Below are 14,106 nucleotides of genomic sequence, written 5' to 3' on the forward strand. Positions count from 1 at the left end.
TCCCCTCTCATTTTACCCAGCTTTGGCCGTCAGACGCAGAGCTTTTACCCCTGCATAGGTAGCGTAGGGTCTTCTTCCACATCCTTCCTTAACTATTTCTACAGTGCCATGAATCTGTGGGTTTTCAGTGCTTCTTTCTGCTTTCTGTGGGTATTCTCTTTTAAGAGGAGCTTTTGATGTGGGAGAGTTCACTCGCTTGTTTCAATGCTGATGAAACGTGCCAGTCTGTGTCCCTCGGGGGCTCTCTTTGTGATGTCGGGGATGAGAAAACAGAGAAATGTCTTCATCAAACTGAACAATCGAATGCCATATCAAAGTTTCCAGTGTTACAATGAGAACAGGACATAAAGGACATCTTAAAAGGAATCATACAGTGTGTTTTTAAGTGCTATAGAACGTTTGGCTTCGCCCTCCAGCTTGAGCATTCAAGGACTCCCAGTGGGGTGGTGCTCTCTGACTGCAGCAGCATCAGGTGGCTGCAGCAGATGAAAAAGTGACAGACTTAATTGGGTTATTGAAGAGCAGAGGCAGAAGAAAGACGGTCAGGCCATTTTTTATAAAACTGCTGGGACACATCTTCTAACTGGTTGGTTAAATTGAATGGCTGCTTGGTTCACACTGAAGCGCAGAGACAAAGCATTGGTTTTCACCTTAGCACCTGCACACACGTAGGTTTTAACCTACAAAACAATGATAGTTTTCAACACTTTGGCATGTCACCCACAAGAAAGTCAAGATGGACACCACTATTCTTTCTAAATGAGAAATCTCAATGATCAGCATTTGCTTTTGCACATGAATAACCAGGATTTTAGGTTTGGCGACATCACACGGTTTTCACACGCTCAATGGTCGTTACTCTAAATCAAGTATGCAAGTTGTTGACAGTTACAGCGGAAAGCCCGTTCTTTGGAGTACGGGACTACAAAGACAGCATTTGGAACATGTCCGTACTCTGTTATGTCATGGCAACAAGTACCTTTTATGCTACAGTTAAAAAACTAACCTAAAGTCAAAATAAAAGGCAACAGTGGTTTAATTTGGATGGTGGGTTAGCTAATTAGCATGTAGCGGTATCATGAAGAGTCCAAAAAATGTGTTTTACTGGTTGCTGACATTTATGTAGCCTGGCAAGCAATCTGTGAACATATTGTCTGGCCACAACCCATCGATGGCTCTCAATCATGGGGCGGGATCCACGGTTGTCTTACAAACTGTCTCCGCACACTATTGAACAAACAACATGACAAACACACCAGATGCCAGTCAACGGGGCAGTCCACCATACTCTGTGGAAGATAACACAAATACATCCTTTTTCTAAATAAACTTAACTACCTCCATATGCTCTTGACTCAAAGAAAGTCTAAATAGTTTAAAGTTGTGTCCAAAGTAGTTTCAAATGAGCTTCTACCATCTTAGTTTTCCTCACTAACCTCCCGCCCACCAAACAGATAGAGTGCTGTGATTGGACAGGCATCCGACTGACCGGGGCTGCAGATGTTCCAATGGAGCGTGGCTAGACCGACATGCAGTGCAAAATCATTTTGCTGCTGCAATTTACGGTGTAGACTCTAGGCTAACAATTACCTACAACATCAGACAAATTTCATTTATTGATGTAGACTAAATTATCTGTAGTTTTGATATAATTTAAAATTAAATATTTAACTTTTTGATGTAATAAAGAGATATCTTGCCAACCCAAGCCCGCAGAAGGATGCATTGATGTGTCATGGACAGAATTGGGCAGAGCAAGAACACATCCTGGAACGTTGAGCATACTTGTCATGATACATACTAATGATTGGAGCAATGCTTGGGCCAACATCAATAACTTTATTTGTGAGTACACATGTTTAGGAAAGTACGCATATTGAGAAATGGCCAATTTAGAAGACCAAGCGCGTTGGACAATGTTTTTTGCAAAGACATCAAAAATTTGGGGGACTACTGCCGCCTACAGGCTTGGCATGCGTATGAATGTACTACACAATGAACTGTGATTCTTTACTGAAAACAAGGTGTTGTGGACCAAAGTTTATTCCTTAGGTGGACAAGAATGGATACATGAATGAATAAATAATTGATTTGAACATGCATGAGCATAATTTCAGCTAATCAAACTACAATTACTAAATAAAATGTGTGCATGTGCTGATGCAGGCATTGTGCACCTGCAGCAAATCGCATGGCTCTATCATCACGTCTTTAGGATTTGTCTGCCACCTTATAAATGTTATACTGAGAAAAGCAGGGGTGCTAAACTTAGTAGAATATTACTTCCTGAGCAGACAGGTTAATAATTATGGCTGCTTTTCTTCAAAGACTCAGGTGAAACTTGTAAATTTCCTCATCTGAACACGGGGAAAAAAACTGGAAACTGGGATTTTCTTTTTCTTGCAAAAACAAAGGTTTTATTCCAATCTTTCCTTTTTTTATTTCTAGTCAATTAAAAGAAAACTTTGCATGGATAAAGGTCTAGTCTCGTCCTTTATGGGGAAAACAATGTGTTGAGGAAATTTGAGCTCAGGGGGGAGCACTTGAAGGCACCACTCCCCCGCCCTGGTGAAAAGTCATGCAACACTAAAACCGTGGTGGAAGGAAATAGAGGCGGGACGTCTCCGCCCTGAAAAGGAAGGGGCGGAATAAATCTGGCAGAAAAAAAATTGGAAGAAAGTGTCCAAGCAGAGGAATGCGGTGTAGTTCGATGACCTCCCTGCCAAGGAGCCCGCAGCCTTGGGTCTGAAGCATCCACATGAAAGACAAAACCACCGCTTTGACGTGTGAGTAAAACGCGCTTTTCATTAGAAATAAGTACGTTTCCTCTTATTTATTTGTTTATTCTAGGGGGATTAGAGTAAAAGCGCGTGATTTGTGCGCTTTTCCACCCAGATATGATGCCGCTATCTGGGGAAACTCGTCTCTGACTCGGACTGGTGACTCTTGAAGTCGTGAAGCAGCAACTCGCTTCTACTTGTTGAACTTTGGAGCTGCAGGAAGCGCTCGTGCTTTGGCTCATTTTACGCAAAGTATACGTCTGACATTCCCAGTAAAACCACATCAGTACGCGCTTCTCTACTAAAACAGCATTTTTAAAATAGTTTCTCCTGTTTTTAGATGGCTGAGCTTTGCAGCGCCGGCCGGCGTTTCTTCACCTGCAGCGCGCTCCCTCCTCCCTTTCTTTATTTTGCGCACACAGTGATCCGTGTCCCGCTGGAGTTGAGTTGGCCTTCACGGGTCAGATCGTCTTACATGCTCGCATTCCACAGAGGGGTGTAGATTAAACTGGAACCAGGTGCTTTATATAACCGTGCCTAACTCAGTGCGCCTGCGCCTCCAGTGCGCCCTGCGCTCAGAAACAACTAATCTATAATTAATTCTAATTATTATCAGCGCTCTGTCGTGTCCAGGTTCGGTTCAGGAGTCTCGTTCTATACTTTTCCACTACCAGCGGCTTTTCCTTGGCATGCGCCCTCTCTCGGGCTCCCCCTCCCACCCCGCGCCCACTCTTTAGTGTATCCAGGCGCTTTGCGTCACTCCGCCTGCTCAGTTCAGCCGATCTGTAGCGGATCTGCTTACCCAGGAGGCTATCAAGTGATTTGTTCTAGACATAAATAGGTGTGGTGTTACACCATGAGGTGGCTTTTAGAAGATTCCTGAAACACAAGTTGATATTTCACTCCAGCAAGAATACAATAATAATAATCAAATATTTGCATTAATGGAAGAAAGAACAGTACAGCTGTCACGGAATTGCTCAGACATGCCAAATTTTTGTCCTCCCCTCTTATTTTGCCCGGTTCTCTGACGCAAGCGCTCTGAGGCGCGGCTGTGACGCAGAGGGAGCGCAGCGGACGCTGATTGGTGAGGAGGTCACCACCTTAGTGTCCCGCCCACCAGAAAGTGGGTATCAGCAGCTCCTCCCTCCCGGTTTCTGCTTATAAACCAGGAGCTGAAAGTAAAAGGTTAGATTCTGGGCTTGAGCAGCTGATGAGAGCTGCAGCTGAGCTCGCCATGACGGTCAACACAGAAACAGAAAAGCCTGTCTTGACTTACTCTAAAACTAAAGGCCTTGTGGAATTACTCACTGGTACTTTGATTTAATTTTTTTTATTGTTTGGAGCATCCTGCCCTTTCATTTTTGGCATTTTGATCTTAATTTCTCCTGTTTTTGTTTGTGTTTTTGCAGCTTTTATGAAGCAGAGGAGGATGGGTCTGAACGACTTCATTCAGAGGCTCGCCACCAACTCCTACGCCTGCAAGCAGTGAGTACCATCTGAGTCATGTTATTGTTCTGCCTCCACATTCGGTCAAATCGTTGAAAAACACAAGCTGGAATGCGAGGGATTTGTCTTCTGAGGACATTTTGTGACTCAACCGGAGTCCTAGATCAGCTGATTCATCTGCTAAACAACAGAGGATTGTTTTCTTTCGCCATATCACAAACTACTTTTTGTTTCTGTTTTTCTTGCAGCCCTGAAGTTCAGTCTATTCTGAACTTGAGTCCTCCTCAAGAAGCAGAGCTGATGAATGCAAACCCTTCTCCTCCTGTAAGTAATTATATATAATTATATTTGCAGGGATGCACAGATGCGTCCTCTGGATGTGCTTCACTAACTTTTCTTTGCTCCGCGTTCCTCCTGCAGCCCAGTCCATCCCAACAGATCAACCTTGGCCCGTCTTCCAACCCCTCCGCCAAACCCAGCGACTTCCACTTCCTGAAAGTGATTGGAAAAGGCAGCTTCGGCAAGGTGCTGCTCGCGCGTCACCGCTCCGACGACCAGTTTTACGCCGTCAAAGTGTTACAGAAAAAGGCCATTCTGAAGAAGAAGGAGGTACAACGTAAAACACTCACGCACACGGGTTCCGTCGCGTCACAAAGCCTGTTTGTATAAACGTCTCTGACCTTTGCACTCTTTTCTTTTCAGGAAAAGCACATCATGTCAGAGAGGAATGTGCTCCTGAAAAATGTCAAGCACCCGTTTTTGGTGGGCCTGCACTACTCGTTCCAGACAGCAGACAAACTCTATTTTGTCTTGGACTACATCAACGGGGGAGAGGTGAGCAGAGGACACGCCGAGACACAGAAAAGGCTCTTTTAAACTAAATCTTATCACAGATGAGATAGATGGGGAAATCCTGTTATCTGAGGCAGAATAGAAGTTGTCCCTTTCTGTATTTTTTTATAAACTAAAGGAAACTAGCTCAGGAAATGAGAGGTTGGGCTGGGACAGCCGGAGAAACTCGGCGGCCAAATTTTGCTTCTAATCGAGCTAATTTCCTGTGATTGTTGCACGAGGAAAGACACTGATGATTAAATATGGACTTCATCAGGAAGCAGGGCACATTTACTCTCTTTCTTCTCTCGCCCCCCCGGCCCTAGTGTCATCTGTCTTGTGAAACTTTTAAAGCTGTCGCCTTCCTGCCTTTTTTATTTCCTCCCATCTTGTTTCCTCTACTTTTTTCTCTTAGTATTTTCCTACCACTGCTCTTCTTCTTTTGACACCTAATTTCCCAGCAGCAGGCTATTCTCTGCAGGTTTTTCATGATGTGTTTTTCTGTTTTGCAGCTGTTCTACCACCTGCAGAGAGAGCGCTGCTTCCTGGAGCCCAGAGCCAGGTTTTACTCTGCAGAAATCGCAAGTGCACTGGGATACCTGCACTCCCTCAACATCGTCTACAGAGACCTGAAGCCAGAGAACATCCTGCTGGACTCACAGGGACACATCATTCTCACCGATTTTGGGCTTTGTAAGGAGAATATCGAACCCAATGGGACCACGTCAACTTTCTGCGGTACACCAGAGGTAAGGAGAGCATATTTATTCACAAGTGTCGTGCTTTGAGGCTCTTTTATAACCTACGTTGTATTTCTCCAGTATTTAGCTCCTGAGGTGCTACACAAGCAGCCATACGACAGGACAGTAGACTGGTGGTGCTTAGGAGCTGTTCTATACGAGATGCTCTATGGTCTGGTAAGCCACGCGTCATGCATTTAACATATTCATGTGATTGCTAAGTTGCTTACTGGTTCTTTTTGCCCCTCGACAGCCTCCGTTCTACAGCCGCAACACAGCTGAGATGTACGACAACATACTGAACAAGCCTCTGCAGCTGAAACCCAACATTTCCAATGCAGCCAGGCACTTGCTGGAGGGCCTGCTGCAAAAAGACCGAACCAAGCGTCTGGGCTGCACAGATGACTTTGTACGTGTCCCTGCAACTGCTTCCTGCCTTCTTTAGCATGAGTAAAGACCGTTTTTTAATGACATTTTCTGTGAATTTCTCCAGATTGAAATCAAGAACCACATATTCTTCTCACCTATCAACTGGGATGAACTCAATGCAAAGAAGATAACCCCTCCCTTTAACCCCAACGTGGTGAGTTATTTTCTTTAATTACTCCAGTTCAAACTTTTTTTGCATTTATGTAACAAGATCAAAAGCATGCAACGTCCAGACTGCAAATTAGAGCGTCCAATTATGGCAGGGTGCTTTGAAGCACGACTAATCCTTCCTTGCTTCCTCCTATTGCAGTCGGGACCCAACGACCTGCGGCACTTTGATCCTGAGTTCACGGATGAGCCGGTTCCCAGCTCTATCGGCTGCTCCCCGGACTGTGCACTCACCACTGCAAGCATCACAGAGGCAGCTGAGGCCTTCGTAGGATTCTCTTACGCCCCATCCATGGACTCCTACCTATAGGGCCTACACACAGGCACTTCAACGTGGACTCTAGTTTCTTCTCACTGTCCATGGACTTGCATCTTGACCCCTCATCCCATCATTTCCCATCAGAATGATGGCTTTTTTCCAAACCCTGCAAGAGACGCTTCACCTACATGCATACTTACTGTTCCTCTCCCTCTGACTCTTGAATGCATTTTTAAAGACTTGCATAGAGAGGATGTTTACTGTAATCAATGACCTGTTGGGACCCTTGACTTGTTTTACCAACACAAGTCTTTATCAGTCTTCAATTCCCACCTTTTACCATATAAAGGAGGAGTTTTGCACATGGCTCAGGCAGCACCCCATCACCAGGTCACAAAGCACACACTAAAACTTCCAAATCTCGTTTTCATCCATGTAGCGAACGATTCCCCCTCTCACCCGCCAGCTGGGACCTACCTGCTGAGTCTGAATGAGCAGCTTGGAGTTGACATCCATTTTTGGTGCTTTTTTTTTCTTGAATTCTCTGTGGTTTTTGAAAAAGGGAGTCAGGAGAAGGTGAATGTTACACAGACAGGGGGGGGGGGGGGGGTCATTTCCCTCAAAGGTGCCTTTATTATTATTTTCTCCTCTTTCCATCAGATCATTTGGGTTTTTAACATTAAAACTACAGCTTTGTCCACTTGGGGAAGTGAAAGTTAACGTGACGATGTAGCACTAAAAACTCAAATGATGTTTCCTGTATTTCATTTGCACATTAACGCTGATGGAGAGATGAAGAAAGAGCTGCTGCTGGGTGACCACAAGAGGCGCGTGTCCAAGTACTTGTGCGGTTTCGCTTGTCACCTGTGTCCCCCTTGTAAAGTCTTCCAATTGCCTCACACTGACGTAACAACGGCCCACAGACGGGGCCGCCAATGCTGAATCCGAACATTCCACTTTAATATTGCTGTAGTGCAGTTTGACGGTATTTAAGTTCCATGTATATTCGGAGTTACGTGTACTAGTTTTAATGTATATTGTACAAGAAAATGACTAAAGGTATGCCTAAAATATGTATATGTAACAATTTATGTTTAATGTACTGTAAATTGTAAAATTGTTTATGTGACCATGTTTGGTTTGCAATAAAAGTTTAACTTTATTACACGTTATAAAGCGTTTATGAGCCTCTGTTCGCTAATCTTGAGTCAGCTGGGACGTTTTTCTCTTGCAGAAACCTGAGAACACTGCTTGTTAAGTGACTGAGTAAACTAAAGAATGTGAGGAATGAACGAAGCATGGATTGATAAACATTTACTCGTTTTTTTAGGAAGAGGGTTTAACTCCTGACCGCTGTGCCTGATCAGCACACAATGGACTTTTACTTGCTACGTCAGCAGTGTTACACAACAGCGAGTGTGTCACGCGAGCGTGACTCCAAGTGTGTGAAGGCCTAACTCAATATTAGCAACACACAGCAGGTGTCATGGCGGGCGGCAGTCCTTTGACCCACGACATGCAGAATCACCAAACAGGAACTGGTAAGTAAGTAAAACGACTTTATTATATACTGCAGAGCAAGGACGGGAACAGACGACGGGCAGGCTGGCAGCAAGATTTCCGGATGGAACTCTGAGGAAGGAGACAGAGTGAATATATGGAGGGAATGACGGGAAATGATATTGGGAGTGGAGCTTACTGATTGTAGTAGTGGTAAGAACTTCCAGAGGGATTGGTCAGGTCCGGGTGAGCAGGAAGGCTCCAGAAGGAGGCGGAACTGTTGGATCGGAGAGGAGGTAGGAGTAGAGGCTTGGTGGGTGCAGGTGAGCGGCTGAGAGCGGGCGGCCAGGGGAGGAGACAGCGTGACATGAAGTGCAGGGATCCGAGCCGGTGTTGAGATGGTGGGGTGTGGAGTGAAACCTGGAGTAGAGCAGGGTAGAGAAGTCAGTGTCTTTTCAGGTTGAAGAAATCCAGCGAATAATTCTCAAGATCTGGTAACAAGACGGAACACAGGATCAAAAAAACGGGTCAGAGGCTAGAGCTACCCAAAATTGAGCAATCATCCGGCGAAGTGAAGAGTCACACTGCTCCTTAAATCCCCTGGACCATGATGACAGGATTAGCTGCAGCTGGAGACTCTCAGACACGCCCACCTGCAAACAATATTCAGAAAAGCTGGTTATGTGCAGGGAGCTCACCACGGACCGTGACAGCAGGTCAGATGGGATTTAGTTTAGTAACAGTGATTTGTTCACGCCACTATCTTAAAGGTAGAATAATTTCATATAAACTGCAGCAACAATGTTTTATTTATGAAAAATGCTAAAAATAACTTTATTAGTTATAAAAAATAGTTAAATTCACACTAGTTTTCCTGTTTAAGTACAAGCTGGAATTAGAATAAACAATATTAGCATTAGCAGCCAAACTATTATTTTATTAATGGATCTGAGACGTGGGACTATTTATAGTTTTCCTTTCCCTTTTTTGCCTTCTGGCATCCTTTGATGTTGCTCCTTTCATCTTTGACTAAAGATCAACTAAATCTGAATGTTTTTACTTGAACAGATAAGAGCTAACAGTGCTTTAGCAGTTTTATGGCTCAGTCTTGACTTTTGCTTGACTTTATTTCCATTGTAGAAAAACAATAATCATATAAGTAGTTAAACTGTCTGTGAGAACTCACCTGTAAATAGAAATAATATAATGTAGATGTCATGACTCCCAGTCTTTTACCCTCCTCTGCCTCTGCTGCCTCCTCATCAAGTTGACTCAGCCAGAGTTTCGGCAGTGTAGTGTTATGTGTTTCAGTGAGACGTGGCTGCAGGACCATATCCCCGATTCCAGCGTCTCTCTGCCAGGATTCCTGACTGTACGAGCAGACAGAGATCTGAAGAGGAGCGGGAAAAGAAAAGGAGGTGGAGGGGCAGTGCTTGTCAACAACAGATGGTGCCATCCAGGTCATGTTTCAGTGAAATGTTGTCTCTGCAGCCCAGATGTTGAACTCTTGGCAGTAAATTGTCGCCCATATTATTTGCCAAGAGAGTTGACCAGTGTTGTCTTGGCAACCGTTTATATTCCGCCTTCAGCCATTGCTGAAAATGCATGTGATGCCATCTGTTCTGTTGTAGCTAAGCTACAAACCCAGCACCCCAATGCATTTGTGGCTATATCTGGTGATTTTAATCATGCCTCGCTCTCTGCTACACTTCCAACATTTCAACAGTATGTCAGCTGCTCCACCAGAGAAAACAAGACATTGGATTTGTGTTATGCAAATGTAAAGAATGCATACATGTCCAAAACAAGACCTCCTCTGGGACAATCAGATCACAATCTTGTTTTTCTCTGCTCAGAACACAAAACACTTGTTCAGAGGCAACCTGTGACAAGAAGAACTGTGAGAAAATGGTCACAGGACGCTGAAGAAGCCCTGCAGAGTTGTTTTGAGACCACAGATTGGATGACTGTCTGCCAAGGATATGAAGAGGACATCAATGCCATGACTGGATTTGTCACTGACTATATAAACTTCTGTGTGGTCTATATCATACCCACCAGAACAGTGAGATGCTTCGCTAATAACAAACCCTGGATCACCAGTGAACTGAAGAATCTGCTAAATGAGAAAAAAAAGAGCCTTCATGGAGGGAGACGGGGAATTATTGAGGAGTATACAGAAGCAACTGAAGATCAAGATCAGAGACAGCAAGGAGGCATACAGGAAGAAGCCGGAGAACAAACTACAGAGGAACAATATCAGAGATGTCTGGTCCGGGATGAAGAAGATCACAGGCTTCAAGCAGAGGAAGGATTGCACAGATGGCAGCCTGGACACAGCCAATGAAATGAACAAGTTCTTCAATAAGTTCAGTTCAGGAACAAACCCAGCATCCTCCTCGCCTGTCCCCAGCCAATCAGACATCCCATACTCCTCTGATCCAACATTTTCATGTCACACGCCAGCTCTTTTGTCCTCTAACGCAGTCATGGACTCTTCTGGTTCTATAAATCTGTCTTCAACCAAGTCAGGAGATGCTGCTGCCCCATTTACCTCCCCCTCCCACCTATCTGTCTCTAGAAGTCGTTTGAAGATGTAGCTGGAGAGACTGAACAGGAACAAGGCTGCAGGTCCAGATGGTGTCAGCCCCAGAGTACTAAAGGCCTGTGCAGAGCAGCTCTGTGGGATTCTGCAGCACCTCTTCAACCACGGCCTGGCCCAGGAGAAGGTTCCAGTCCTGTGGAAGACATCCTGCCTTGTTCCAGTTCCAAAGAAAACTCGCCCATCAGTCAATGACGACTACAGACCGGTTGCCCTGACATCCCACATCATGAAGGTCCTGGAGAGACTCCTGCTGGTCCACCTGAATAAGCAAACTAGAACATATCAGGACCCGCTGCAGTTTGCTTATCGCCATGGAGTTGGAGTTGAAGACGCCATCATCCAGCTGCTTCAACCAACCCACTGTCATCTGGACAAAGCAGGCAGCACTGTGAGGGTCATATTCTTTGATTTCTCCAGTGCATTTAACACAATCCAGCCTGATGTACTTTGCCAGAAACTCCAGAAGACACAGGTGGGGGCCTCAACTATCGCCTGGATTAAAGACTGCCTGACAAACAGACCACAGTTTGTGAGGCTGAAGAACTGCACATCAAACCAGGTGATCAGTAACATTGGAGCACCACATGGGACTGTACTCTCACCATTCCTTTTCACCCTGTACACGTCAGACTTCCAGTACAAATCAGAGACCTGTCATCTACAGAAATACTCAGATGACTCTGCAGTTGTCGGGTGTATCAGAGATGGACAGGAAGCTGAGTACAGAGAGCTGGTGGAGCGCTTTGTGGCATGGTGTGGAAACAATCATCTGACCTTGAACGTGAACAAAACAAAGGAGATGATTTTAGACTTCAGAAGAAACAGGGTGGAGTCAAACAGTTTCCATCATGGGAGAAGAAGTGGAGGTGGTTGAGGAATACAAATACCTTGGAGTTCACCTGGACAACAGACTGGACTGGAGAAAGAACAGCGAAGCCGTTTACAAGAAGGGACACAACAGACTGCACTTCTTGAGGACGCTTAGGTCCTTCAATGTCTGTAGCAAGATGCTGCAGATCTTCTCCAAGTCTGTTGTTGAGAGTGTAATCTCTTCAGCCATCGTCTGTTGGGGTAGCAGCATCAGAAGCAGGGACCTGAAAAGGCTCAACAGCCTAATAAAAAAGGCTGGTTCTGTTCTGGGGACGACTGTGGAACCGCTGGAGGAGATAATGCAAAGAAGGATTCTCCAGAGAATCAAGAAAATGATGGACAACCTTGAGCATTCTCTTCACAAGACTGTCTGACAATGGAAGAGTGTCTTCAGTCAGAGGCTTCTTCAGTCTGGCTGCAACACTGACCGCTACTGGAGATCCTTCCTGCCAACAGCCATTGTAATATACAATAACTCTTTGATGACTTGATTATTATTATTATTATTCTGAGCTACTACAGCAATCAATTTCCCTCCGGGATTAATAAAGTATTTTCGAATTGAATTGACAGGTCTCTGATTTGTACTGGAAGTCTGACGTGTACAGGGTGAAAAGGAATGGTGAGAGTACAGTCCCCTGTGGGGCTCCAATGTTACTGATCGCCTGGTTTGATGTGCAGTTCTTCAGCCTCACAAACTGTGGTCTGTTTGTCAGGTAGTCTTTAATCCAGGCGATAGTTGAGGCCCCCACCTGTGTCTTCTGGAGTTTCTGGCAAAGTGCATCAGGCTGGATTGTGTTAAATGCACTGGAGAAATTAAAGAACATGACCCTCACAGTGTTGCCTGCTTTGTCCAGATGACAGTGGATTGGTTGAAGCAGCTGGATGATGGCATCTTCAACTCCAACTCCATGGCGATAAGCAAACTGCATATGAGTCTTTCTTCAGCTTGACAGCATACCTAACCATCGGTGTCCACCAGTGGGTTCGGGGTTGCCACCACCACAGGCACTGCTGACCCTGCAGCTGCAGCTCCAGGCGGCTCTTCGACAATAGAGGCACAGAACATGGCAAACTCAGACTCAATTTCCCCGCCTCCCCCTGGAACGCTTTTGAAGTTCTGTCGGAAGTGTGAACTGAAGCTCCTTTTGACTCCGACAGACGTTCCCAGCAGACCTTCACAATACGTTTGGGCCTGCCTAGTCTGGCCGGTATCCTCCCCCACCATCGAAGCCAACTGATTTACATTAAGTTACATGGTTTGAAGGCCAAACTCCCGCCACCCTTCCTTTCAAGAGGAAAAATATAACATAGACAAACTGGGATGTATCTATTGATGATGTTTTGCCTAACACGCTTTCTTTTTAATAAACCAAACCAACACAAATCAAGAGAACCTGACAAAAGAAACCTTCCATCATTGTCATGGTTTATATTCACTAAACATTTGTGCATTTGTGAATTTTCTTTAGAACTGGCTTATGTTTGTTCTCTGTGTTCCATTTTCTAACACCTGCTATTGAGAAACACTCATTTGAACGAAGTTCTGATTGAATTTCCTCTTAATTGAAACCCTTGTTACATTTCTTCAAACTATTTAGTTGTTTCAGAGGGAAGTCGGTTGTGTCTTCCCAAGAAAATGATTGAGCTGTTTTCAATCAAACTAAGCCAGGAAATCTCCTCTCCAGTTCATACAAAGGGTTCATGAGTATGGTCTCTATATCCTGCTTGATTTTATTAACCTAATTCTCCCTTTTTGTATTGCAAAATTATGTTTTTGTAACACGCAACACAGAAAACATCAAATATTTGATCGTCAAACCCTAAACTCAGCCTTCCTAATAGCTTTTGCCAATCCCTCAATACATCAAATCTGTACTAGTTCTAAATTCATGTCTCTTTCAGATTACTGGTCCTACCATGCCACCTGCTGGTTGTTACGGCCACCAGCCTGGCCTCTTCAGGTGGAGGAGCCAGGATCACCCAGCCCTGGTGATCAGCCAGACACCACCCCTCCTCCTCCTCTCTTCCAGGCTGCTGAGGAGCACAGCTGAGCTGAATCCTGCTGATGACCCACACCTGGATAAAAAGGCCGCGACTTCAGCAGTCTGGGAGGCAGCAGTGCCGGGGTTCTGCTGTCCTCCAGGCCTCATTTTGGTTTCAACCCTGTCAATTAGAAGAGTTTTTACTGTCATAGTTTTAACTCTGTGTGATCCACATGGATTTTTTGTTATTGTTAACTTGGCTGACTCAGTTTTAAGGTTACCTCTGATTTGGTTTTTAGACTTTTATCAGCTTCGTTGTGGTTTTTAAACACCTTCAGTTTTGGTGAAACTTGAGAAAGTTTTAACCCGGTGTTTTATATAGCTGATAAGCTGTCTTAACCGTTAACCTTGTAGTGAATTTTTCATTTAGCATAATTTTAATAATGCTCGCCATCTGTTTGCTCTTGTTTTTAGAACCTTTTATAACAAT

At 44.7% G+C, this 14,106-nt stretch overlaps 2 protein-coding genes across 4 annotated transcripts in view; one reads left to right on the forward strand and one right to left on the reverse strand.

Annotated features, from left to right (window-relative positions):
* The window catches only part of sgk1 (serum/glucocorticoid regulated kinase 1), a 49,001-nt gene extending 41,173 nt beyond the window's left edge, over nt 1–7,828 (forward strand). The window contains exons 1-10 of one of the 3 annotated variants that reach the window (XM_054747860.2): nt 2,637–2,786; nt 4,193–4,268; nt 4,478–4,553; nt 4,650–4,838; nt 4,932–5,063; nt 5,573–5,809; nt 5,882–5,977; nt 6,054–6,209; nt 6,294–6,383; nt 6,540–7,828. In XM_054747860.2, coding sequence (XP_054603835.1) covers nt 2,759–2,786; nt 4,193–4,268; nt 4,478–4,553; nt 4,650–4,838; nt 4,932–5,063; nt 5,573–5,809; nt 5,882–5,977; nt 6,054–6,209; nt 6,294–6,383; nt 6,540–6,707 — 1,248 coding nt within the window. In that variant the 5' untranslated portion in view covers nt 2,637–2,758 and the 3' untranslated portion in view covers nt 6,708–7,828. Of the gene's footprint in view, nt 1–2,636; nt 2,787–2,816; nt 4,094–4,192; nt 4,269–4,477; nt 4,554–4,649; nt 4,839–4,931; nt 5,064–5,572; nt 5,810–5,881; nt 5,978–6,053; nt 6,210–6,293; nt 6,384–6,539 lie in introns of those variants that run through there. The other 2 variants (XM_015947105.3, XM_015947104.3) reach the window with 2 other exon arrangements.
* Nucleotides 7,646–8,822, reverse strand: LOC139066316 (uncharacterized). Its single transcript, XM_070548764.1, has 3 exons — nt 8,702–8,822; nt 8,356–8,576; nt 7,646–8,288 (listed from the first exon to the last, which is right to left on the reverse strand). The coding sequence occupies exons 1-3, from the start codon at nt 8,717–8,719 to the stop codon at nt 8,141–8,143; spliced, it is 387 nt and encodes a 128-aa protein (XP_070404865.1). The 5' UTR covers nt 8,720–8,822; the 3' UTR covers nt 7,646–8,140.
* Between the last annotated feature and the right edge of the window lie 5,284 nt (nt 8,823–14,106).

Source organism: Nothobranchius furzeri, chromosome 2 (assembly GCF_043380555.1).
Source record: "Nothobranchius furzeri strain GRZ-AD chromosome 2, NfurGRZ-RIMD1, whole genome shotgun sequence".
NCBI lineage: Eukaryota > Metazoa > Chordata > Actinopteri > Cyprinodontiformes > Nothobranchiidae > Nothobranchius > Nothobranchius furzeri.